The 26,949-nt window shown below is 42.9% G+C and overlaps 1 protein-coding gene across 2 annotated transcripts in view; it reads right to left on the bottom strand.

Annotated features, from left to right (window-relative positions):
* PDE6A (phosphodiesterase 6A) overlaps window positions 1-26,184 on the bottom strand; it is a 66,610-nt gene extending 40,426 nt beyond the window's left edge. The window contains exons 1-6 of one of the 2 annotated variants that reach the window (XM_024738250.1): window positions 26,142-26,184; window positions 25,575-26,095; window positions 17,620-17,772; window positions 16,901-16,990; window positions 15,052-15,192; window positions 4,664-4,738 (exon numbers count right to left, since the gene is read on the bottom strand). In XM_024738250.1, the coding sequence (XP_024594018.1) occupies window positions 4,664-4,738; window positions 15,052-15,192; window positions 16,901-16,990; window positions 17,620-17,772; window positions 25,575-26,048 (933 nt within the window). In that variant the 5' untranslated portion in view covers window positions 26,049-26,095; window positions 26,142-26,184. Of the gene's footprint in view, window positions 1-4,663; window positions 4,739-15,051; window positions 15,193-16,900; window positions 16,991-17,619; window positions 17,773-25,574; window positions 26,096-26,141 lie in introns of those variants that run through there. The other variant, XM_024738251.1, reaches the window with a different exon arrangement.
* Between the last annotated feature and the right edge of the window lie 765 nt (window positions 26,185-26,949).

Below are 26,949 nucleotides of genomic sequence, written 5' to 3'. Positions count from 1 at the left end.
GGGCTGGGAAGAGACATAGGAAGCGTTCCAAGGGAATCTGGGGGTTCAATACAAGGAAAAAGAGAGAGAGATTGCTGGTGGAGTCTAGTGAGAGAGGGAGGGGGAAGGAGGCTTCTGTCCCATTTAGCATCATCATCAACGCAGCCATCTTCCATGTGGGGTGAGCTCCATGGTCACGGTCCCCTTTCTCCTTCACTCCTCCACTCAGCTGCTCTTTGCTGCGTCAGCTCTTGCAGACTTGCCTTCCCAATCATCCCTCAGGCTTCCCAACTCACATTCCACCTCTTCCATCCCTCCCACCTCCTTACACCATTAAAACCCCTATTCTCTTAAATTAGACCTGTTCAATTCCATGACTTCCTAACATGGGGTTGGATGCTGGCAGGTGATTCCTTTTCCCTAGCTCTCCAGGGAAAAATCCATTACCTTATTGGAACGTGATGGGCAGGTTAGTAATAATCATTTTACAAATAGGAAAACTGAGACCCAGAGAGAGGAAAGGCCTCATTTATAGTAAGACAGTAAGCCGGGACCAGAACCTTGGCCCCTGACTCCTGTGTTCAGAGCTCTTTCTACTGTCACTTAAGGTTAATAGCTTAAAATAGTGTTTTTCTCTCTGTAGCACTCTCACCTAGAAAGGGGGCTACTCAAAGTGTGGTCCCTGGACTGGTACCAGGCTGCAAACTATTTGTCACTATTCCATGATGAGATAAAAACAGAAATTGACAGTCAGTGTTTAGAAACTTTTACAGCAATTTGACTGAGTTAGGTTAGGTCTGTTGAAACTGATAATTTAAAAAAGACAAGTTTTGTATGTCTTTTAAATTTTTTACTTTTTGCATAATAGATTTTTATCATATCTTGAAAAGTATCAGTCCAAGATAAATTGGAAATTAAAAAAAAATTGTGCCTCTACTACAGGTTATTTTGAGAAATATTGCCCTAGAGATTTAAATGTTGATACCTGGGCCCCATCAAGGCCTCTTGACTCAGAACCTCCACAAAGGGAAATTCCTCATCTAGTCAAGGGTGTCTAGTTGATGGGCAGTCGTGACCTTCTTCAGGCTCACGAGGGAGAGAGAGATTCTGCTCCTCAACGCCCACCATTGGAAGCAGCTACAGTGATTGAACTCTTCTAGAGCGGCTCCCATGGCACTGGCTGCTCCAGGGTATGTATGAGCTCCCTGCAGTAGGGAGCATCCAAGGGAAGACCAGGTGAACCCCACAGCGCGATGAAATGGAGTTAGGAATAGATCTAGAGTGCAAAGACTCAGGCTCTGGTCTTGGTTCCACTATGTGTCCTTTCTGGGCCTCAGTTTCCCCAGCTGTAAAATCGGTGGTGTTTGTTTTTTGTTGGTGTCAAGTAGCAGAACCTTTTCCCCTAACAAAGCATGGGCCCTAATACTATAAAGCAGAGGAAAGTAATGCCGCCCTAATGGAAGCAGAGTTGGGTACATGGAGATCCTGCATCTCTCCTGGTTTTCCCTCACTCCCTGTCCTGTCCTCCTCTGCCCCCATTCACCCCTGGCCCAGGCAGCCACTGTGGGAGCCTTGGGTTCTAAAGATAATCTGGGAATTTAAAAAACTGAATTAGGGAATCCCTAAAGCTCCTTCCAGCTATGATTCTAAGACTATGGTTGGAGAGTTAGCATAGATAGATAGTCTCTCATAGATTAAAATGCACATATTCTTTGACCCAGTAATTCTGCTAATAAATCCTATCGATATATTCCCAAATGTAGGTAACAGCATTGTTTTCCCCATCTAGGGCTTTCAACCAGACTGCTTTAAAAAGTCTGGAGATAGCTGATATCTATCACTTGGAGATGGTTAAGCAAACTGAGTTCCTGCGCATAGTGGATACTTTGCATGTCTCCAGAGCGAATAGCTGTATCTGTGCTGATAGGGAAAGATGACAAAATATACTCAAGTGGGAAAAGTAAGGCACAAAATAGAATCATCACACTTGTCAAGGGTAGTGGTGGTGGAATATGTATACACACACACACACACACACACACACACACACACACACACACATACATACACACACCCAGGAATGTCCATGGACATTTGGGAAAGGTAGACCGCTCACAATGGCACAGTGGCTGTCTCAGGGCAGGCTGGATTTCTGTGCTGTGCTCTTTTGTATGGTGTGAGCTGTTCTCTGTGCTCATGTATTACTTTTTCAATAAATATAAATACATTGCGGTAAGAACATTTTAAAACAGGTCATATCCTATGGGCGGTTCTAGAAATCAAAGGTGGCCCCGTTATCTGCTGGGACTTTGGTAGAGCTGTTTCCTTCTGGAAGGGGGAGATGGCCTTCTTGCTTCAGGACCATCTGTCCTTGGGCCTGGGCTGTTCACTGCTCTCCCAGGGAAGCTGCTGTCTCCCTAGGCCTGGTAAACTGCCCTACCCAGGGGTCTCCATGAGATTCTTTTAGAAAGGTGAGAAATGGACTTTTTTTCTTTTAAACCCACAGGAGAATCAATTTTGCTTTCACAGAAAGCAACAAAAAGTTCAGTGTGCTTTAGGTAAACAGAACTTTTTCCACACACTGTAGCTCAGCCAAGTTGCTTTCAAGGCCATATTCATGTAGGAATTCACCAGCCTTCGGAAAGTCAAAACCAAGCCATCAATGAGTGCCTTTGTCACCTTGCACCTAAGCAGCTGACGCTGTAACACAGGGTCTTTGAAAGAGCCACATACAGCGAGAGCCAAATCATCATGCATGGAAATATACCAGTTTTAAAAGAAGTGCTATTTTTTTTCCCCATGAAGTCTGCTTAGCCTTTTTCATAATCAAAAAACACACACAACGCTTTATTTTTAAGAGGAGATGAAGTGAGGTATAGTTGCTTTGGAGGAACTTCAGAACCAAGATTTGGGGAGGTTAATTGGTCAAAATCCAGATGAAGATTGTATTTCTAATGTGAATGTGGCAGATAAAGTGTGAGAGTGATGTTAGTAGGCAAAAGGATAAGTTAGAGCCTGATAGCTCTCTGGCTGTCCTGGAATTGGAGGTGACCTCTGACCTCAGGGCTCAACTCAGAGAGCTGAATATTAAAGCAGCCTGGGAAACTGAAATTAACTGAAGTTGGTGGTGTCTGAAAGCTATGGTGATCGCTCTTCTATATAGTTCCTAGAATTCTAAATTTTAGGAACAAGTCCAGCTCATATGTGAATTAGATGAAAAGCTCAGTAGTAACATCTCAGCTATGCCAACACAAAAAGCTGTACTTAAAAAGGAAAAACGTCCCCAAATAGCTTTCTGACAGCAGCACATGATGTAAGCCTTGAAGACTCAGTCTTCCCAAATGAAATCATGAAATTGTGTGGGCAAAAGAGTAGTTTGAAACTGGACAGTGCCAGGTTATAAAGGTCATTTTGGGTAAAGTAGAACAGACAGTTTAGATTCCAAGGTTGAAATCTTTTCTGGTGTGTATATGAAGCTCACAGGCCAGGGTGTTAATTCTAAATCCCTAGAGTTTGAATTAAGATTAAATAAAGTCTGTCTCACACACACACACACACACACACACATACACACACACACACACACACACACACACACATGGACACAGACACATACACACCCTGTCCTTTATCTTTATTTTGGGTAGGGTTAGTGTTGGCTGGGGGGAATCAGGCCTCCTAGCAGAAATTGACATACCATTTCAGACAGGCTGGAAGGTTTTGTGGAAAGAACGCTGGACTAAAACTCAATTCAGGACACGACTCTGCTGCTTACCTATTGTATGTGGCCTCAGCTAAAGTCATTCTGTCATTCTACAGCTTCTATAGGCCATTTAAGTGCCAGGTCTGTTTACCCTGCTGCATCTTTACATCCCCACACGTTTCATTTCAGCTTCTCTAAAGCGTTTGTGCCTCATCTTTAAAATGTAGCAATAGTAGGAAACCAGAGGTCACAAACTGAAGTGCCAAGAGAGACCTGATAGAAACATAAATGAGAGGAGGAGGCCAGGGGTGTACAAGAGGGAGTCGGGGGCACTGTGCAAACTAGAGAGTTCAGGCCACACATTGCAAGGAGGTGGCCGCTACTCAGCTCCAATCAAACTTACCCTGCAGGACTGTGGGTCCAGTTTTGACTGATCTGCCACCTTTTGAAAAGAAACTGAGAATCTAGATGTTTATCAGAAATACCTTGATTTTTAAGTGCTAAGCTGCCAATTCAAAACTGTTTTAAAGTGAAAACAAAGAAAAACTAAAAAAACGTATGTAGCCAAACATATTTACCTATTGGCTGGAATTGACTTCTGGCTATCAATTTGTACATTTTAGATTAGATTTTAAGGTTATTTGTAGCTTTAATTGTCTACAGTTTTCCTGCTGGGTGGATCCTTGAGCAGGTTGCTTGATCTTTCTGGAGTTCTTTCCTCATCTATGGAATGAGAATATTTATTCCTCCTTTGTCAGTCCCACCGGGTTATTGTGAAACTCCAGTGAGATATTAAAATACCTTGCAAATTACAGGGCTTGAGCAATTGTGAGGAGTTATCATAATTTCAAGGGAGACAACCCAACCCAGAGAAGATAAATACTGAAGTGGTAAAGACACTTCAGCAGGGCCTACAGTGCCTTACTCGTTTGCATTTCATTAAACATTTGATCATATTGGACAGGCTAGAGAGAGACCTACCCTTCCATCTGGAGTCCTGGGACCAGAGTAGGGTGGAGCCTCACCCATCAGGACTGGCCACACGTCAAAAAATTCCTAGGAATAAGAAAAACAATAATTATGTGTCTTGAAAGTAGATCAGAAAAAGATTAAGAAAAAAAGACTACCTGTATGAGTCATCTATCACTGAAATCTGGAAGATGGGCAGAGCTCAGTGAAACCAAAGGTTGAAAGGGCTACAAGATTCACTCGAGTTGGAGAATGTCAGTCATGTCTGTGCTTTGAGATATATCAATATCATCAGAACTGGATCTGTCTAGGGACTTCCCTGGTGGTGCAGTGGTTAAGAATCCGCCTGCCAATGCAGGGGACACAGGTTCTATCCCTGGTCTGGGAAGATCCCACATGCCGTGGAGCAACTAAGCCCCTGCACCACAACTACTGAGCCTGCGCTCTGGAGCCTGCGAGCCACAACTACTGAAGCCCATGTGCCTAGAGCCCGTGCTTCACAACAAGAGAAGCCACTGCTATGAGAAGCCCATGCACTGCAGCGAAGAGTAGCCCCCACTCGCTGCAACTAGAGAAAGCCTGCGTGCAGCAACAAAGATCTAACGCAGCCAAAAAATAAATAAAAATGAAAAAAAAAAAGAACTGGATCTATCTAATCAATAACCAAGAAATGGGAGTTAGGTTGGACCACCCTCATACTCCCTGTGCTGTGGGACATGAGAGCGAAAATGGGGACTCTATGGCTAAGAAATTTACCTTAAGTATTAATACATGCTAAACATGTGAGCAAACATTTAGCTGGAACAATGTTTCTTGCAGTATCATTTATAGCAGTGAAAAATCAGAAAAAAACTAAGTGTCCAATAGGAGGGGACTTATTAAATCAATTATGGTACGTCTAGTAACAATGATGTTACAGTTGTGTAGGTATTGATTAAAAAGATGTCCATGATACACTGATGAGTAAAAAATGTGAGGTGACAAAAATAGATAAATCATGTGACCCCAGTGTTTATATAGAAAATGCTGTCAAAGAATTCACAACAAAGCACTAACAACTGGTTTTCTCTGGGGGATTGGAATGAGATTATACTTTATTTAGCAATTATTCCCTAATAAAATTTATGGCTTTTGTAATAGGGAAAAAATTTTTTTTCCAGATAAGAAAGAAAGGACAAACAATGGTGCCAAATATGGATGGATAGACCCATATCTGGGCTCCAACAGGAAAGGATGACACCTGTAAGACAACTGGCAAAGACAGGGGCAGAGAGACGAGAGAAAAGGGTTGGCAAAGGCTCTGCATGGTCACACAGCCCCAGGAGAAGAACCTGGGAAGCCATGCAGGCGCTCCCTTGCTACTTCTCCGCTGGTTTTCCTACCGCACACGCAGCTGCACAGCTTGTGTTGGGCCAAATCTGGGCCTGGCGGAGGAGGCCTCTGTCCTCCAGTGCCTCTCTGTTCATTTATCTGCTGGTATTTAGGGACCGTGATCACTAGCTCTGGGTTATTGTGGGCAGGATGCTTCTTGACCTCTCTCTCTTGTTTGAACATGTTTGTCATGGTGGTTTGTTCTGATATCATCCAGGGGGCAAGCAGAAGGGACTCCACATGAAATTCAGATTTCACATCCTCACCCTTCTGCCCAGTTGGGCTCTTCTCTTGACTACCAACAACAGGAAGCAATTCAATTCTGGGTGAAAATGTGAACTGGGGACTTACCTAAGCTCCACAACATGCTGGCTGTTAGATAGAGAGAGATGGACAAGGCACAGTTTATGCCCTGGAGGAATCTGCTATGTCATGGAGGAGAGAATTAAGCCCTCAAGTAACTTTAGTAACTTTAATAAGGTAGATGGGGTAAGAACCAAAACAGTAATAAAAGGAGAACACAAATGTTAGAGGAGACCAGGAGAAGGACATGGGGCTGACACTGTCAAGGTCAAACTCTGAGTGATTCTGAAGATTGTCCCAAGGAGAAGCAGATGTTATCAACAAAGGGTTGGGTGGAATATGGGGCATGTTTATGCTTGCCTTCCTCTGTCTCAATCTCTCTCTCTCTTTTATTTATAAACAGCTTTTTTGAGATATAATTCATATACCATATGATCCACCCAGTTTAAGTGTACAATTCAGTGACCTTTATTGACTTTTTTCATAATGTCAATACTTCAGATAAGAGCTTAGCTACCTGGGGTGGGGTGGTGTCGGGGGAGGTGGAGAAGCATAGGTTCTTAGAATGATTATAGGCAGCCCAGCCCACTTCTCATTGCTAGATTGTTCCATCTATTGGGGATGACTAAGTCAGGATATTCTTGCTTAAATGTGACTTTCCCTTTTGAGGGGGAGTTCAAAAGAAACAGAGGGCAGAACACTGCAGCTCAGAGCTGTGTTCAGATCCTTTAAGGTTCAAACTGAACACCTTAAAATAGTGCTCAGTTTGCACCTCCAAATTTCTTTTGAATTTAACTACTCAGAAATTCTTTTGATTAAAAAAAGAACCATTCATTTGTATGAATTCATTTGCTACTTCCTGAAGGAGTATAAAAGTGCTTATTGCTGGATTTAGCCATATTTGGCAAAATACTTGATTCAAGAATTTACAAAAATCAAATGGACAGTTGGACTAGTACCAGAGGTTCCCTAAAATCAGTATAAGGCCCAACTGCACCAGAATCACTTAGAGAACTATTTTAAAGGCAAAAATCAGAATAATAAACCCATAAGTATATGGAAATCTGTTATATGGTAAAATGGCATATCAAAATGGTGGCATTTCAAAACAGTGGAGAAAGGGTAGATTGTTCTTTAAATGGGGAATTATGAGGGGGGCACAAAATGTATCCCTACCTTATACCATAACATATTGATAATTTCAAAAGATGAGTGAAAGATGAAGATATATTAATCAAAACACATCAGATTATTTCAGACTATAACATTAAGATTGAGGAAGTCTTTTTTAAACAAAATTCAAAAGGCAGAAGCCATAAAAGAAAATTTAAATCTTCTGTATGATGAAAGATGTCATAAACAAAGTTAAAATATAATCCATAGAAAGGGAAAATATCGTTGCAGCCTATGTGACAGAGATATAGTCTTTATCATGGATAAAGCACTCCTATATTTTAATAAGAAATAGACAAAGAATTCAATTTTAAAGGTGGAAAAATGGGCATATATTGCCCAGAAAAATCTGGGCAATATATGGAAGAAAAAAAGTTAACTCACAAATAAACATATAAATGTATTTACCCTCACTTGGTAATCAGTGAAAAAACAGTTAGAAAAAACCAATAACATTTTTTGCCCATTTAAGTAGGAAAAATAAAAAGATTTATGATATACAAAATTGGCAGGAGTTTGGAGAAATGGAATTCTCATGCAGTGCGAGTGAGAGTATAAAATGATTTAGCCTTTAGAGGGAAAATTTTGGGAAAGCAAAATAAAAATTTTTTCTTAGTAATGTACTTCCACAGCTTTGTCCTATAGATAGTCTCTGTCAAGTGTGCAGGAATTTAACTCCAAGGTTGTTCATTATAGCATTGTCTTTAATTGCAAGACTATTTAGAAATGATTTAAATGCCCAGAAATAGGGGAAAGGATAAATTAATTATGGTATATCCATACTATTTAGAAGAATGAGGTAAATCTATGTGGACTAAAGAACAAAGAAAGAGGATTTCTACTCCTATTAATGGTGGCCAGTTTGTTTCAGACCAGTCCTCCAACTGAGAATTATTATGAAATCTGGACTGTATATGTGTATGTGTGCATATGTGTATATAAACATCTGTTTGAAGGAATCATAGAGCTAGCAAGGCAGCAAGGACTTGATGGGCCAAGATTCCACAGAGAAGGGAAGCCCAGAGATGTGAGCCTAATGTCTGATTCAGCTTTTCCTCTTGATCGCCTTGCTGATACCAAAGATGCTGTGGAGCAGCTGGGAAGCTGCACAGACTTACTGGGCTAGTGGGATAAAACTGGAATTCAGGGCCTGCCAAGGAGGAGGGACCCTTGAAATCAACCCAGGTTTCAGCTGGCCCTTCTTAAAGGTTTATACCCTAGGAGTAAAAGTGAATCAGAAACAGAACATCCCTTGCAAAAACTGAAGACCAGCTTCAAATCAGCTCAGTCCCTGATTGGAGTCAGATGCTCTGCCTTTATCTCAACCTCTAGCCAGAAGTAACATAAATCCCCTTTGGAGGAACATAACATTGCCCAGAGTTTCAAATCATCTCTAAAATGTTTTATACATGTCTCTAATGTTCAAACAAAAATAAATAGTCATGTACAAGATAAGGATTAACTGAAAAATCAAGAGATAAAACAGACTATAGAAAGACAGCCATAGAATATATCTACAGATATTATAGCTCTCAGACCCAGACTCTAAAATAACTGATTATGTCCAAGAAATCAGATACAGAATAGAGAATTTTAGAAGAGCACTGGAAACCTCAAGAAAGATGAAATGGAAATTCTAAAATTGAAAAATACCTGAAATTAAGAACTCAATAGATAGTTTTAACAGCCAATTAGACACAACTGAAGATTCATGGATAGATCAGAAGAAATATTCAAACTAAAAAACAAAAATATAAAAGGGTGGGAAATACAGAAAGGAGTGTAAGAGACATAAAACGTGATGAAAAACTCTAGTATATAATGACAAACTTAGAGGTGTTTTACCACTGCATATCAAGATATTTTATAGAGCTACTATAATTAAGACAGTATGGTATTGCAGAAGAATAGATAAATATACCAAGGGAACAAAATAGAGAGTCCAGAAACAGACCCAATATATGGACACTTGATTGATGATAGAGGTATGATAGAGAAAGATGGTCTTTTCAGTAGAACAGTGGGGGAGAAGGATGGTCTTTTCAAGTACTAGTCAATTGGATATCTGTATGGGAAAAATTAATATTGACACTACTTCATGCTATACATTTTAGAATTGTCAGGTAGATTGTAGAGCTGTATGTGAAAGTTCAAACAATAAGGCTTTTAGAAGTTAACATAGGTGAATATCTTTATCACCTTGGGGCCAGGAAAGATTTCTTAAATAGGGCATAAAAACCAATAAAGGAAAAGATTGATAAATTGGGCTACATGATAATTTAAAACTTACATGAGTTAATGAGGGCACAGTATGGGAGAAGATATTTGCAACGTTGCATTCAACAGAGGACCCATATCCAGAATTTGTTAAGAACTCTGACAAATAAGTAAGATAAAAACATACAATAGAATTTAAAAAATGGGGAAAAGACTTGAACAGGCACTTCACAAAAGGTATCCAAATGGTCAATAAACATAAATCTTCCTGGTCATTAGGTGACACATGTTAATACCCAAAGAGATAACACTACACACCCACCAAAGTGGCTAAATTAGTAAGATGGCAATACCAAGTGTTAGTGAGGACACCCCCTACATTGCTGGTGGGAGGGTAAAATGGTACAATAATTTTGAAACTCAGATTGGCAATATCAAAACTATTACCCAGAAGAGTAATATTAAAGGTAATTCTTACCTTTAACAATTGTGTATCACTATATTGTACACCAGTAACTTATATAATATTGTACATCAACTGTACTTCAATTAAAAAAAAAGCTAGGGACTTCCCTGGTGGTCCAGTGGTTGACAGTCTGCCTTCCAATGCAGGGGACGCAGGTTCGATCCCTGGTCAGGGAACTGAGATCCCCCATGCCACGGGGCAACTAAGCCCGTGTGCCACAGCTACTGAGACCGCGCACCTCAACTAGAGAGCCTGTGCGTCGCAAACTACCGAGCCCATGTGCTCTGGAGCCCATGCACCACAACTAGAGAGAAGCCCGTGCACCACAAGGAAAGATCCTGCATGCTGCAACGAAGACCTGACGTGGCCATGAATAAATAAATATTTAAAAAAAAAAAAAAAAAGCTATTACCCAGAATTTCTACTCCCAGGTAAATACCTAACTGAAATGGGAAATGGGTCCAACTGTGTACCAAAAAATATGTACTAGAGTGTTCATAATAGCAATATTCATAAAAGCCCAAACTTGAAAATGCAAATGTCCATCAACAGTAGAATAAATAAATACCTTGCAGATTATTCATATAATGGAATATTCCACAAGAATGAAAATTAATGAACTAATGCTATGAGGAGCAATAAGAATGAATCTTACAACCGAAATGTTGATCAAAAGAAGCCAGACGCAAAACAGTATGTATTTATATGATTCCATTTATATGAACTTCAAAGATAGGCAAAACTAACATGGCTTTAAAGGTCAGATAGTGGTTACCTTTAGGGAGGAAGGGGTGGGAGTTACTGGAAAGGGGTCAGTTATGTTCTATTTCTTGATCTTGGTGGTAGTTCAGTGGGATGTTCATTCTGTGGTAATTCATCGAACTATTCTCCTGTAATTAGCGCTCTTTTCTGTGTGTATGTTATGTGTATGTATGTTGTCTTAAAAGAATCCACACGTACGGATAAAAATTATGTTCACAGAACATTATGTAAAAAAGGCAGACTATCGTGTAACCCAGCAATGTTTATTTATTTCATTTTACTTTATTTTTTTAAATTGGGTTATCTTTTTATTGTTGAGTTGTAGGAGGTTTTTTTTTTTCCTTCATGAGCAAAACATCAAACTTAAAAAAAAATTGAAGTAGAGTGGATTTACAATTTTGTGTTAGTTTCAGGTGTGCAGCAGAGTGATTGTTATATATATATTTTTTTCCATTATAGGTTATCACAAGATGTTGAGTATAGTTCCCTGTGCTATACAGTAAATCCTTGTTGCTCATCTATTTTACGTATAGTAATTCGTATCTGTTAATCCCATACTCCTAATTTTTTTTTAACTTTTTATTTTATATTATAGCCAATTAACAATGTTGTGATAGTTTCAGGTGTACAGCAGAGTGACTCAGCCAGGCTGCCACTTAACGTTGAGCAGAGTTCCCTGTGCTATACAGTAGGTCCTTGTTGGTTATCCATTTTATTTTATTTTATTTATTTTTTTAAATTTTATTTTGGCTGCGCTGGCTCTTTCTTGCGGCACGTGGGCTCTTCGTTGTGGTGCACGGGCTTCTCTCTGGTTGTGGCACAGAGCGCGCAGGCTCAGTATTTGCAGCGCGTAGGCTTAGTTGCCCCGCTGCATATGGGATTAGTTCCCAGACCAGGGATTGAAACTGCATCCCTCTACAGCCACCTCTTACACCTCAGCTTCAGCTTCTCCTTCTTGGGCAAAACAGCCTTGGCCTCGGCACCTCTCCTGATGGAGGTGATGCCCCTTGCGTCCATGCCCATCTTCAGCACCAAGGCACTGGGGTCTTTCGTGGTCCCAGCAAAGACATTGGCATTCATGCCACTCTGTCCCCCCGACTCCGCCAGCCGAGGCCTGCAGAGGGGCTGCCTCCCATGTGGGGGGCCTGGGGCCAGGCGTGGCCTCCGCTGTGGGCCTCACGGTAGCCTGGTGCAGCCAGGCCTGCAGACCCCTCACTTTCCCCATGTCCCCGGCAGAGACCTACCTGGTTATCCATTTTAAAGACAGCAGTGTGTACACGTCTATCTCAAACTCCCTAACTATCCCTTCTCCCCACCCTTCCCCCTTGGTAGCCATAAGTTCGTTCTCTAAGTCTGTCCATACTTCTAATTTTAAGAGTTCTTTTTATATTCTACATACTAGACCTTTATCAGACATACAATTTGCAAATATTTTCTCCTATTCTATGGATTGTCTTTTCACTTTCTTCATTAGTGTCCTTTCAAGCACAAATGTTTTAAATTTTGATGGAGCCCAATTTATCTGGTTTTCCTTTGGTTACTAGTGCTTTTGATGTCATATCGAAGAAACTGTTGCCTAATCCAAGGCCACAAAGATTTACATCTATGTTTTCTTCTAAGAGATTTTATAGTTTAAGGTTTGTGCTCCATTTTGAATTAATTTTTGTATATGATGTGAAGTAGGACCCCAAATTCATTCTTTAGCATGTGGATATCCAGTTGTTCCAGCACCATCTGTTAAAAGGACTATTCTTTCCCCTTTGAATGGTCTTGCCACCCTTGTTGAAAATCAATTGACCATGGTTTTTATATGTGACCAGGGTTTTACTTTGCTAGTATTTTGTTGAAGATTTTTTGCATCTGTATTCTGTAGGGTTTTTGGTCTGTAGGGTTTTTTCTTGTGATATCTTTGGTATCAGGGTAATACTGGCCTCATAGAATGAGTAGGGAAATGTTCCATCCTCTTTTATTTTGTAAGAGTTTGTGAAGGATTGGCATTAATTTTTCTTTGAATATTTGGTGGAATTCATCCGTGAAAATATGTGGCTGTGGGCTTTTCTTTGTAGGAAGTCTTCTTTAAATTACTAACTTGATCTCTTTATTTGTTATAGGTCTAGTTAGATTTTCTATTTATTATTTTTTGAATTTAATTTTTATTTTCTATTGGAGTATAGTTGATTTACAATGTTGTATTAATTTCAGGTATACAGCTAAGTGATTCCATTATGTATATACATATATCAATCCTTTTTCAGATTCTTTTCCCATATAGGTTATTACAGAATATTGAGTAGATTTCTCTGTGCTACAGGTCCTTGTTGATTATCTATTTTATATATAGTAGTGTGTATATGTTAATCCCAAACTCCTAATTTATCCCTCCTCTCCACATTTCCCCTTTGGTAACCATAAGTTTGTTTTTTTGTTGTTTTTTTAAATTAATTAATTAATTTACTTTTGGCTGTGTTGGGGCTTCGCTTCTGTGCGAGGGCTTTCTCTAGTTGTGGCAAGCGGGGGCCACTCTTCATCGCCGTGCGCTGGCCTCTCACTATCACGGCCTCTCTTGTTGCGGAGCGCAGGCTCCAGATGCGCAGGCTCAGTAATTGTGGCTCACGGGCCCAGTTGCTCCACGGCACATGAGATCTTCCCGGACCAGGGCTCGAACCCGTGTCCCCTGCATTGGCAGGCAGATTCTCAACCACCGTGCCACCAGGGAAGCCCCATAAGTTTGTTTTCGAAGTCTGTGAGTCTGTTTCTGTTTCATAAATAAGTTCATTTGTGTCATTTTTATTTTAGATTCCGCATATAAGTGATATCATATGATATTTGTCTTTGTCTGACTTACTTCACTTAGCATAATAATCTCTAGGTCCATCCATGTTGCTGCAAATGGCATTATTTCATTCTTTTTTATGGCTTAGTAATATTCCATTGTATATATGTACCACATCTTCTTTATCCATTCTTCTGTCAATGGACATTTAGGTTGCTTTCATGTCTTGGTTATTGCGAATACTGCTGCTATGAACATAGGGGTGCATATATCTTTTTGAATTATAGTTTTGTCCGGATATATGCCCAGGAGTGGGATTGCTGGATCATATGGTAATTTTATTTTTAGTTTTCTGAGGAACTTCCGTACTCTTCTCCATAGTGGCTGAACCAATTTACATTCCCACCAATGGTGTAGGAGGGTTCCCTTTTCTTCACACCCTCTCCAGTATTTATTGTTTGTAGACTTTTTGATGATTAGCCCAGCAATTTTTAAACAGTTCTTCAGAAGATTCTAATTTACTGTCACATTTGGGAACCTCTGGACTAGACCTAAGGTCTTTTCCAACCCCGGATTCTGCAATTCATTTATTCATTCGACCAAATACTTAGAGGGTCTCCACTGGGCTGTGTACCACACACAGCATGATAAAGCACGCAAAATGAAACCGACGGGGATCTTGGGACTTTGGGAGAGGAAATCACATATCTAGATAACTCTGGAACTCTGCTCCAAGGCAGAAAATGATTCGCTCCAGGAGGCAGAGACAGGTAGAGAAAGAGCAATGGGAGAGTTGGTTTGGGAAAAGCTAGCTGAAGAACATGACTGGGGGCCAGTTGAGTCTCTGCCGCCTTAGCCAACGTGACCCCAGAGCATTCTGAGGGACCAGATCTAAGCAGAAGCATCCACTTCAATTGCCTGGCTGAGCCTTGGGCTCCATACGCCATAGGAAAGGTTTCTGCCCACCTTTGAGTGCATTTTCTGAGAATTCCTGAAGTTGGCAACTTTCTTCTTTCTGGACTTTCATCCTGCATGGAAACTTCTTTATCACCTACCTTCACCACCTCATCACGCCTTCTTCTCACATACTCATTTTTTTCCAACAGACTAGGGAAGATACAGGTTATTTTTACTCCCCTGTGCCCTAGAATGACTTTTCCTCTTTAAAGGTTGGTAGTCCTCTTCTCAGTGTAAAAGACCTATGAAAACCTTTTCACAACCATCCACATCCTCCCAGACTCTTCCCTGAGCACTGAATTTGTGATAGAAGTCTGGGCTCCACCTGCTATATATTTAACCTGTTCTTGGAAATGTCTGCCCCTGAAGTCTTCTCACCTTCTGCTTGGTCATGTCCAAGAGCCCCACGGAGTATCTGTCACAGTTGAGGAAGGCTCGGACTGTGTACAGGGCTTTGTGGAACTGCCTCTCAATGTCTGTAAGTTCTTCAAAGACTTTGCTCCCAGACCACAGTAGTATCTGAAAAAATACAAAAACATAGTCAGTGTTTCTAAGGCACAGAGCAGCGGCTCACAATAACCAAGAGATACAATAATTGTCCCCATTTTATTTATGGAGAAACTGAGGTTCGGAGAGGTGAATAACTGGGCAGCTTCTACTGGGTCCAACTCTTCCCATTTCTTTTATCTCCTAGGTTGTTAATAAGAATGATAATAACAAACATTGGCTGAGCACAAGTGCCCTACATACATTATCCCATAATTTTCCCCATTTTTCAAATGGGGAGACTGAAGCTCCGAGAGGTTAAGTGATTCGCTCTTAGAGCTAGTAAATGGCTTAGCAGGGATTCAAATCCAAGTTGCCTGACTTGAAAGCTTGTTCATGCAATCAGTCTGGGATACAGCTTTTTTTTTTTTTCCCACATCTTTACTGGAGTATAATTGCTTTACAATGGTGTGTTAGTTTCTGCTTTACAACAAAATGAATTAGTTATATATATGTACATATGTTCCCATATCTCTTCCCTCTTGCGTCTCCCTCCCTCCCACCCTCCCTATCCCACCCCTCCAGGCGATCACAAAGCACCGAGCTGATCTCCCTGTGCTATGCGGCTGCTTCCCACTAGCTATCTACCTTACGTTTGGTAGATATATGTCATGCTTCTCTCTCGCTTTGTCACAGCTTACCCTTCCCCCTCCCCATATCCTCAAGTCCATTCTCTAGTAGGTCTGTGTCTTTTCCGATGATGGACACTTAGGTTGTTTCCATCTCCAGGCTATTGTAAATAGAGCTGCAATGAACATTTTGGTGCATGACTCTTTGAATTATGGTTTTCTCAGGGTATATGCCCAGTAGTGGGATTGCTGGGTCATATGGTAGTTCTATTTGTAGTTTTTTAAGGAACCTCCACACTGTTCTCCACAGTGGCTGTATCAATTTACATTCCCACCAACAGTGCAAGAGTGTTCCCTTTTCTCCACACCCTCTCCAGCATTTATTGTTTGTAGATTTTTTGATGAGGGCCATTCTGACTGGTGTGAGGTGATACCTCATTGTAGTTTTGATTTGCATTTCTCTAATGATTAGTGATGTTGAGCATTCTTTCATGTGTTTGTTGGCAGTCTGTATATCTTCTTTGGAGAAATGTCTATTTAGGTCTTCTGCCCATTTTTGGATTGGTTTGTTTCTTTTTTTGTTACTGAGCTGCATGAGCTGCTTATAAATTTTGGAGATTAATCCTTTGTCAGTTGCTTCATTTGCAAATATTTTCTCCCATTCTGAGGGTTGTCTTTTGGTCTTGTTTATGGTTTCCTTTGCTGTGCACAAGCTTTGAAGTTTCATTAGGTCCCATTTGTTTATTTTTGTTTTTATTTCCATTTCTCTAGGAGGTGGGTCAGAAAGGATCTTGCTGTGATTTATGTCATAGAGTGTCCTGCCTACGTTTTCCTCTAAGAGTTTGATAGTTTCTGGCCTTACATTTAGGTCTTTAATCCATTTTGAGCTTGTTTTTGTGTATGGTGTTAGGGAGTGATCTAATCTCATACTTTTACATGTACCTGGGATACAGCTTTACAAACACCTACTACCTCATCAACCCCAGAGGTGCTGAGCAGAGACAGTATGATGGTTCCCAGGCCCTTTTATTATCACTGCCTTTCCAGTTGAGCATATCAATGCTTCAGGAAAAGGGCACATCCAGTCCATTCCAATGAGCCAAGCCCTTTACCTGGCCACGCCGAGTCTCACAGTTGTGCAAGTAACTCAGGTGGAACACCTTCATGATTATATTTGCAAAATTGAGGTACTTGAGAAGAATCTGAAAATCAAACAGCATGAGGGGAAACAGATGAGAAGGAGAAATTCCTCCTGTGGCCACTTCCACCATCAGCAAATAAGTCTGAACATTTTCAAAGCTTCATCTGAGACAGTTTGAGCAGATGGATCATGGAAGCTGACTCATAAAATGATGCATTATAAGAGGGCAAAACTCACAGAATGTAGAATGTCTACGTTAATAGGGGTGTATTCATGAAAAACTGCTATTTATTGAGTTCGCAGGCCCTGTGATAAGTCACTGATATATGTTATCTTACTTGCTCGTCACAACTACCTCAAGAGATACTATAGATACTCTATATGAGAGATACTAAAAAGTCATCTCCATTTTACAAATAAGAAAACTGAGGTTCAGAGAAATTTATGCAACATGCCCAAGTCAAACAGATATTAGCAGAACCAGAACAATTTTCCCTACGTTCTTGGCTCCAAAGTCCAACATCTTAATGATTATCCTGCCCTGCCTTCCTCACAGAGCATCAGACTACTAACTTCTTTGTGTTACAGATGGGGAAACCGAGGCCAGGCCGAATAGCAAGGTTCAGAGGATTTGTGAGCTGGGAGAATGTGCTAGCATGGCCACCCCGGCAATTTCTAAAGCATTCTTACCTCTTCATCTCTCTTGGTGAAGTGGGGCCCGTCCACTTTATTCACAGCCATGATTATGGCCACCACGTCCTTCCCATTCATTATGGGAGAAGCCAAGATATTCTTGGTCTGATACTCTGTGAGGGTGTCCACGAAGTCACAGAAATGCTCATCCTGAAGGAAGACAGAGACAAGTCTGAGTGGGCAGATGAAGAGCAAAGACAGTAAAACAACACAGAGCCCCAGGTGCCCATGGTAGGGGTAGGGTAAGGGGGCTCCCCATTCTCTTGTTGACAAAAGCATGAAGACATTTCCATCTACTCCGCTTCAGCGGGGGAAGGCAATTAGAGATGATTTCTGCCCTGGAAGCCTCCAAAATCCAGTAGAAGAAAGTCTGAAATACGACCCACTAAGGGCTGTGGAGAAAATGTGAGCACAGCACTGTAGGGGCCCGAGGATGGGGGTGGAGGGTTGACTTTATCTGTGGAGGAAGGTTTCGAGAAGGCTCTCCTGAGGTGATGGCAGCTTAGCCCAAAGTAGAAACTTGAGCGCGGAAAAGACCTTAGTGAGTATAATAATCACAGTAGCCAGCAGGTACTATGTGTGGCGCTTTGCCCGCATCAGCTTACTTTATTCCTCCCGACAACCTGTGAGATGGGACCGTTAGTCCATCTTACAGCAGGGGAAACTGAAACTCAGGAAAGTTAATGTTACTTACTACTTGTCTGTGTGTGTGATTCCAGAACCTGCCCTCAGCTCTGCTGCCTTTCAGGGAAGGCTGGATAAGGGCAGACCTGGGTCTAGGTGGTTGAACCAAATAGTTTGTTACTTTCAGCTTTTTTTCCAATCCAGTTCTAGCACCACACAGCCAGTCCAATGGATATCCCCATTTCACAAATCTTTTTTTTTTTCTTTTCTTGGCTGCATTGGGTCTTCGTTGCTGCACGCGGGCTTTCTCTAGTTGTGAGCGGGGGCTACTCTTTGTTGCAGTGCGCGGGCTTCTCATTGCGGTGGCTTGGTAGTTGTGGCTCGCGGGCTCAGTAGTTGTAACACGTGGGCTCAGTAGTTGTGGCTCGCGGGCTCTAGAGCGCAGGCTCAGTAGTTGTGGCACACGGGCTTAGTTGCTCCGCGGCATGTGGAATCTTCCCGGACCAGGGCTCGAACTCGTGTCCCCGGCATTGGCGGGAAGATTCTTAACCACTGAGCCACCCGGGAAGCCCCCCATTTCACAAATCTTAATGGAAGTCCCACTTTGTGTCAGGACTTAGGCTAAGTGCTAGGGATACAGAGAAGACTAAGATTCAGGCCAGCACACAGATAAATCAGTACTAGTAATGCAGGATGTAAGTGTTGGCTCAAAGCGGTGGAAATTCAGAGGAGCACACACCTCCCACACCTCACCCTGAAGGCAAATATGGAGGCCAGTACAGGGCGTTGCAGTCCAGGTGGTCAGAAAGGGGAGACAGAACCCGAATTGTCTTAAATCCCAAAGAATCCACCTTTCTGTTTCCTGGTAGCACTGTGAGGTTTCCCAACGGTCAGCATTGCTTGGACACAAGCCAGCCCAGACATGTACAGTTCATGCTGTTCTGAGAAGGGAAATGTATTTCATAGAGCCAATTCACAGAGCTTTGCTAGAACCGGGTGTGCGGTGTTTTTTCCACGATGTAGAAGTTCAGAGTGTGGTGCTCTGCCTCTGTTAATTTCTTCCGGTTGGAGTGGGGTTAAATAAACAGGCACTATTGTCAAGGAAGCTGTCTCAAACCAGGTGAAGGGTAAAGGAATTAAGAGAAGCCTGTAGTGCTCTACTTGAATTAGTGTTCTAGGATTAAGCAAAATCTCTAAAGAGGCATTAGCCACAGGGGTTTTCCACGACGCTCTCTAAGGACACTGATGAATCCCTAAACACAGGCCTGAGTGGGGCATGCTCAGATTCATTTCATGAAGTCAGTTCAGTCTTGCAATATTCACTTCCGTCAAGGAAAACAGTACTTGGGCCTTACCCTCATCTGAGGCAGATACTACTAAATCCACCAGTACCTTCTCTCCCACTGAGTTCTCGGCCCTGGAACTTTCTCACAAATAGTACAGCTGCCAACTGACTGGTGTTTGCATAGTCATTGTCATCCTTATATTTTCAGCATATACAGTGTTCTAAACAACCGTGTCATAGAACCTCAGCTTATCAGAGACGGAGGGGCCTTAGAAACAATTTAGCTCAAACTGTTCATTTTAAAGCCCAGGAATCAGAAGTCGAGCTAAGGAAAGCCCAAAGTTGTTCATTCATTCAGTTAGCATTAACAGAGTGCCTTCTATTGTATGCTAGGCACTGTTCTAGACCCTCAGGGTAGGCAGTGAACAAGAGGGGTGGATGTTCCCTAGAGAAGCTTCCATTCAAATGGGGTGGGCAGACAAAAAGCAAGTAAACAGCTGCTTTGAAGGAGAGAAACTGGATGATGCTATAGACAGTGATGGAAGTGGTGGCAGATTGAAGCTGCTTTGGTCAGTCATGGTGGGTAGGGACGCTTCTCCAAGAGGTAAGCGGAGAGCTGAAGGCTCAGAGGAGCCAGGCAGGTGAAATGCATTCCAAGCAGAGACCACAGAGAATGCAAAGGCCGGGAGAGGGCAGTGAGTTGGCTGATCTGAAAAACAGGAAGAACACCAGTGTAGTGAGGGAGATTGGAGGGTAAGGAAGTCAGAGAGATGGGCAGAGGCCTTATCTGACAGGGCCTTGGAGGCCACTGTAAAGAGCTTAGATTTTATTCCAATGTAATGCAAGACTGCTTCTCATTCCTGGAAACCCCAGTTCCTCTTTTCAAACATTCGCAGTGCCAAGCTCTGTTGCATCCCATGATGACATCTATTTATTGGATAATAATGATGTACTTGGCCCAGAGCCAGACAATTCATTAACTCTCACATCTGCCCTGTCACACAGAATTCTCTCCTTCCCTGTTTTTATAGACAATTATTCTCCTGCTGGTAAATGGCACAGCCACTGCATTCATTCATTAATTTATTCATTGATATGCTGATTGATTCATTCCTGGATTGATTCATTCATTTCCTTATATTTACTGAGCACTGGCTCTGTGAGAGGCGTTGGATATGCCAAGATCAGTAAGAAAGGTGAGTTATCAATGGGTTATCACTGTACAGTGGGACATCATGTAAAACATGCACTCACAATTCAAACCATAGTGTGAAGGAGGCCCCCACCAGATGGGTGATGTCCTGGGGCCCCAGGAGGGAGGGACTTGTTCTCTGAGTGGCTTCATGAGCCAGTCAATAAACTGTCAGTAGCGGAAACCTCTGTGAGCCTCAATTTTCCTTTTGGTAAAATTGGAGTGTTGGACCAGGTCCTCCTCGAGGTTTCTTTCCGGCCTGGCATGCTGGGTTCCAGGTGTCACAGTGAGGGAAGGAGCGCAAGACAACAGATGTAAGATTCTCTGGAAATGGCAGTGTTTTCAGGTTCAGTCTTCAGAAGTGCGATTTGTCAGTGTCTAGAAAAAGCTCATTGTTCTCCTTTACTCTCACACTACTGCCACGCTCACAACACTTCTCAAACTAGATGCGTAGGTGTTTTTTCCCACACTGGCCAATTCTCTGACACTAGTTGGGTATCCAACAATTCAGTTCAGTTCTGACGCTGTTCACCTGGAGAATCAGAACCTACCAGTGAAAGGGTTCAGTCTCAGAAGACTGCCCCCACTTCAGATACCAAATACAAGTCACAGGTTGCCATCTGTACTTCTGCCTGCCTGACTATAAATCGAGGTTCCTCCTTGGGTTTGATAACTTGCTAGAACAGCTCGTAGATCTCAGGGAAGTATTTGCATTTACAGGTTTATTGTATAATAAGGGTAGAGGTGAACAGTCCGATGAAGAGACACATAAGGTGAGATCCAGAAGGGTCCTGTGTGCAGGAGCTTCTGTCCCCCTGGAGTTGGGGTATGCGCCACCCTCCCAGCACATGCGTGTGTTCACCAATCCAGAAGCTCTGTGAACCCTGTACTTTTACGGACGTTTATGGCTGTTTCATCACAAAGGCATGATAGATTATTAACTCCATTTCCAGCCCCTCTCCCCTCTTAAGAGAATAGGGGATGGGCTAAAAGTTCCAAGTGTCTAATCACGCCTTTATCTTTCTCATGACCGGCCCCCATCCAGGAGCCCACCAAGAGTCCCCACATTAGAACAAAAGACCACTGACCACCTAGGAAATTCCAAGGGATTTAGGAGCTCGGTGTCAGGTGGTTCTAACACTCAGGAAATTACAAGGATCAGTTCTGTGCCAGGAACCAGGACAAAGACCAAATAAATATTTCTTTTTATAAATCACAATATCACTGGGACAGGGCCATCATTTATTCATTCACTCAATAAATAAACTGTAATGAGTACCCACTCTGTCCCAGGCACTGGACTAGGTCTGGGCACCAGTGGTAAATAGGACGCACAGGAACAAACAGGCCTTATGGGCTTTCCTAAGGAGAAAGGGTAAAGAATAAATAAACAAATACTGAATGGCAAGTAGGGTTGCCAGATTTAGCAGATAAACACAGGATGACTAATTCAATTTGAATTTCAGGTAAGTAATTTTTTAGTATATCGTAAATATTGCAGAGGGTGTACGGTAGTGTGAGCTTGACACTTTTTGTAGTTTTTTGTTTGTTTTCACTTTTGTAATTTAAGTGCATGACTTAGGCTTTCATTGCTGAGACATCCACCTCAAAGATGGCTATTTGGCTATCTCAAATAAACACACTGCTGCTGTCAGCCACACACAGATAAAGAGCCAGGCCACCTCCTCCCACTGAGGCTCCTTTGTTTTGAAGATCTTGGTTGATCTCAATAACTGATCATTTGGGGCCACTTTTTGTTTTCTAATTTCTCTTACCATGATTTAAATTTCTGCTCTTATGTTTTAAATTAACTAATAAAAAGTGAGCCTGTGGAAGCCTATGCCCCTACCCTCGACCGCCATAAAAACCTTAGGCTTCCCTGGTGGCGCAGTGGTTGAGAGTCCGCCTGCTGATGCAGGGGACAAGGGTTCATGCCCCGGTCCGGGAAGATCCCACATGCCACGGAGCGGCTGGGTCCGTGAGCCATGGCCGCTGAGCCTGCGCGTCCGGAGCCTGTGCTCCGCAATGGGAGAGGCCACAACAGTGAGAGGCCCGCGTACCGCAAAAGAAAAAGAAAAACCCTAGGCTGGACCCCACTCTACCTGAGACCTCCCTGTGTAGCCCCAGGTGTGCTATGTAATTTCCAGGTCTTGTAAGTAATACACCTTTATTTTTTCAAAGTTTCCTGATGGTTAGTGCTGAAGGGTATCTTGCATTCATCATAAGAACCACAAGGCCTTGTCCAACCACAACATTGATTATTGGCAGTTTAAGATGGCACAAAACACATACTGAAATAGTACTCTTTGCTTATCTAAAATTCAAATTTAACTGGGCATATTATATTTTATCTGGCAGCCCTAATGACAAGTCTCCCTGAGGAGATCCCAAGGATAAGTAGGAATGTGCTAGGGCATGGGAGCCACATTCCAACCCTGGGAAACTCCGTTCATGGTTTCACATTTTTAAAATTCAGTGATTATAAGCATGTCCCAGGTTTTGGGGGGCGGGGGTGGAGCTAAAGGCTAAGAGTATCACTTGGTGGTGGTTCAGGGATGACCCAGACCCCAGTCTACACCATGTTCCTGCCCCTTCTCCATCCAACTCCCAGTTTCTATCCAAAGGCCCAAATAAAGTACGATATCTCAAGGAAGAACACATGCATGTGTGGAGGACACAGGCTTGCTGACCTGGACTGACTTCATTCCAAGCCTGAGGGCACCCACCAAGGGGGCTGCATGTCCAGAAATCTTCTGGGGAAGCACAGCCATCACGTCCAGAGTGAACTTCAGGGCTGAACAGGAAACAGCAAGCTGTTCCTTAGCGCAGGGCTCAGCAAACTCTTAGGGCTATTTCAGAATTAGAGAACCTTCCTAAATCCTCAATCCCTCAACACCAGAGTCCATAGAAGCTTTCGGCACCTCTGTTCTCTGTTTTCCCCACAAATAGAATCTAAACTGAAAGCTCCAGAAGGGCAGGACTGGATTCTTCTCCAAATCCCACACAGACCTGGTACAGCATTCATCCCTTAGAGTAAATAGACCCTTAACAGCAACAACAAAATAGTAATAATATTAACAAGGAGGACGAGCTGCCAGTAAAAGCCATTACTATGTGCCAAGAACTTTGCTAGATGAGGAATAATTCCCTCATTTGATCCTACAACAACACTTAGAGAAACTAGGTTTCTCCCTCCGTTTTATAAATTAGGAAGTGAGCCCAAACAGGCTAAACAATTTGCCAAGGCCATGTTCTTAGAAAGTGGCTGAGTCTTGATACGCACCCAGATCTGACCTCAAAGCTTAACATCTTAACTTTCTGCCATGCAATTTGAAATGACCTGTTGTAAACTGCACTTCGTTTAAGGCCCTCGTATTTTAGATAATGAGGAGGTATAGAACAGCAGAGCAGTGAAGGGTGAGGGCACCAGCCAGAGTGCCTGAATTCAAATCCCTGCTCTGCCACTTTCTATCTCTGTGACTCAGAGAAAAAGTTACTTAACTTTTCTGGATTTCAGTTTCATCATCTGTAAAACAGGGATAATAAGTTATAAGACTGTGACAACCCATGTTGGCTACAGTTAAAGTCTAGAGAGAATCGAAGGGAAAACAGACTCCAATCCAGTTGGATGAGTCCTCAGGGAAGCCCCCTGGGTGCAGAACATTTACCCTTACCCCTGGAGGGTCAAGGAGAGATGAGCCCCATGGGAGATCCAGCCCAGTGTGCTTCAGAGAAAACCATTTCCCACAAAGGCCTAGGTGTTAAAGGGATTATTGCATAATTACTTGATTGTGAGTCTCTTCGCCAAGTGTTTACTGAGCATCTGCTTTGTCCCAGATATTTGCTGGGTCCTGGGATAAAGTGAAGAATAAGGCAGGCATGGTCCCTGGCCTCCAGGGTTTATTGTGATAGATAGTTTTAGGAAGGAAACTAACAAAGGGACCTGGGAGGGTCTCCCTGAGGAAGTGAATTTAAGCTGAGATCTGAAGGATGAGTAGGAATTGACCCTGGCAGAGGGCTATGGGGAGAACTGCATTAAGTGATTTGTCAGAGCTGCCAGGAGAATCCCACGGAACACTGGACTCTTAGAAGACAGAGCCAAGTGCTTAACCAAGTGGTCAACTTGACGTTTCCATGATGAGACAGACTGCCATCCTATATCCCTCGATGCAAAGCATGAAGAAAAACACAACATCCCCTCTATGATATACCTGCCAGAAATGCATAGCCTGAATCTAAACATGAAGACACTTCAGACAAGCCCAAATGGAGGGACATTTCTCCAGAATAGTCGGCCCGCACCCTTCAAAAACATAAGCATCATGGAAAACAAAGATAGATCAAGAAACTGTTTCAGATTGGAGGAGACTATTTAGAGACAGTGCTATGTGGGTATCATTGAGATGATTGGCAAAAACTGAATACGGACTGTTTATTAGATAATAGTATTGTATCAGTGTCACATTTCCTGAATTTGATCATTGTGCTTTGGATATAATAGAAATGTCCTTGTTCTGGAAATACACAGCCAAGTACCTGTGATTAAAAGGATATGTTGACTCCCGAATGGGTCGGGAAAAAATGGAGACATAAAGCAAATGTGGTAAGTTGTGAATAGTTGGTGAATTTGGATGAAAGGTATACAGTTCTTGGTACTATTTTTGAACTCTTCTAAATTTGATTATTTTTTTCAAAATAGAAAGTTATCAGTAAACAAGTAAAAAAAAGAAAGAAAAGTGCCAAGTTGTCACCAGCCCAGTCTTGTTGGCTAGCAGCTCCCCATCCCACTTGCACCCCAGAACCCCATGGAATAATGCCTCCCTGCCCTCCCTCTCACGGGGAAGAGGTTACCTCCTCTGTGTTGGGGACGTTCACGATCTTTTTAGAGAGCGCGACGTGGCCCACCACTCCCATGTCCAGGGGGAACACGATCTCTGAGTCGGGCACCACCAGGCACTCCTCGAGGACAGCATCCTTGTGGACATTGAAGAGCCGGGTGGCCAGCTCAGCAATGCCATTTCGGGCCCTGTACATGAACAGGCTCATGCGGTCTGCCTGCAGGAGGAAACACAGCTTCTTCATGACGTTGAAGATGCATTTCTCGGCCTGCAAATTCTCCTGAAAGTCCCGCAGGAGGTCGAAGATGATTTCACTCTCCTCCACGCTGCTCAGCGAGTGGTAGTTGCTGAAGTCCACGGCTGCCTCCCTGGGCCCCAGGAGGTCCGAGATGACCTTGGCCCGATAGCGGAGGTTGTAGTACTTCTTGGCAAAGCCGACATTGGAGTCCAGGAACTTCTCCACCTCCTCTGCCGTCACCTCGCCCATGGCTGGGAATTCTACTGCCTATTTCTGTGGAGGGGGCTGAGGCTGGCCTCTTTTTTTGTGACAAAACTGAGTCAGGATGCGTTCTGCTCCAGCCCAGACTTCTCTGGGTCTTATCTGTGAATCTCACTGGTGTGGCTGCAGAGGAGAGAGAGTGAGCTTGGGAGATTAAATCATTAATATTTCCTCAGAACAAGGATTATGAGGATCAGGGTGTTCCATATGCTTCTGGGCCCCAGATGGGAGAAGGTGAGAGCTTTCTTTTCACCTTGGTCTTCTAACAGAAGAGGTTTCTGCACAGGGCAGGAGATGGGCTCAACTAAAAGAAAGCACTGAAACAGAGGCTGCAAACTGGCAGCACAAGACGTCAGAGTGTTATAGACATGCTTTCTCTGCCCTGTATGGTATTTTTCTTCAACATTCGACATGGAAGCCTACATTTACTGTTTAAGAGATCCGTTCGGCTTCTCTTGGAGAGTCAATTCCGTGTCCAATTCCTCCGTGGCAGGAATGGCTAGAGCTGAGAGGGACTGCCTACCCACCTCCTGTCCTCTGGCCCCACTCTTCTGCAGCCCCTTCCCCAGGGCCTCCCCAGTACAGGGCTTCACCCTGAATGCTCACCACTCAGCCTGCTTCCCTTGGGTACATTATGGGCCCTGATTTCACAATCTCCACATCATAGCCTCTCCCAGTTTTAGATTTCAACAATTCTCTGATTTCAGAATTTGAAGGACCTTTATAAAAACAACACCTTTCGGGCTTCCCTGGTGGGGCAGTGGTTAAGATTCTGCCTGCCAATGCAGGGGACACGGGTTTGAGCTCTGGTCTGGGAAGATCCCACATGCCATGGAGCAGCTAAGCCCATGTGCCACAACTACTGAGCCTGCGCTCTAGAGCCCGTGAG

Source organism: Neophocaena asiaeorientalis, unplaced genomic scaffold, assembly GCF_003031525.2.
Source record: "Neophocaena asiaeorientalis asiaeorientalis breed wild unplaced genomic scaffold, Neophocaena_asiaeorientalis_V1.1 scaffold404, whole genome shotgun sequence".
NCBI classification, from domain to species: Eukaryota; Metazoa; Chordata; class Mammalia; order Artiodactyla; family Phocoenidae; genus Neophocaena; species Neophocaena asiaeorientalis.
The sequence above is the reverse complement of the archived record's forward strand: the minus strand, read 5'-3'. Positions and strand labels throughout refer to the sequence as shown.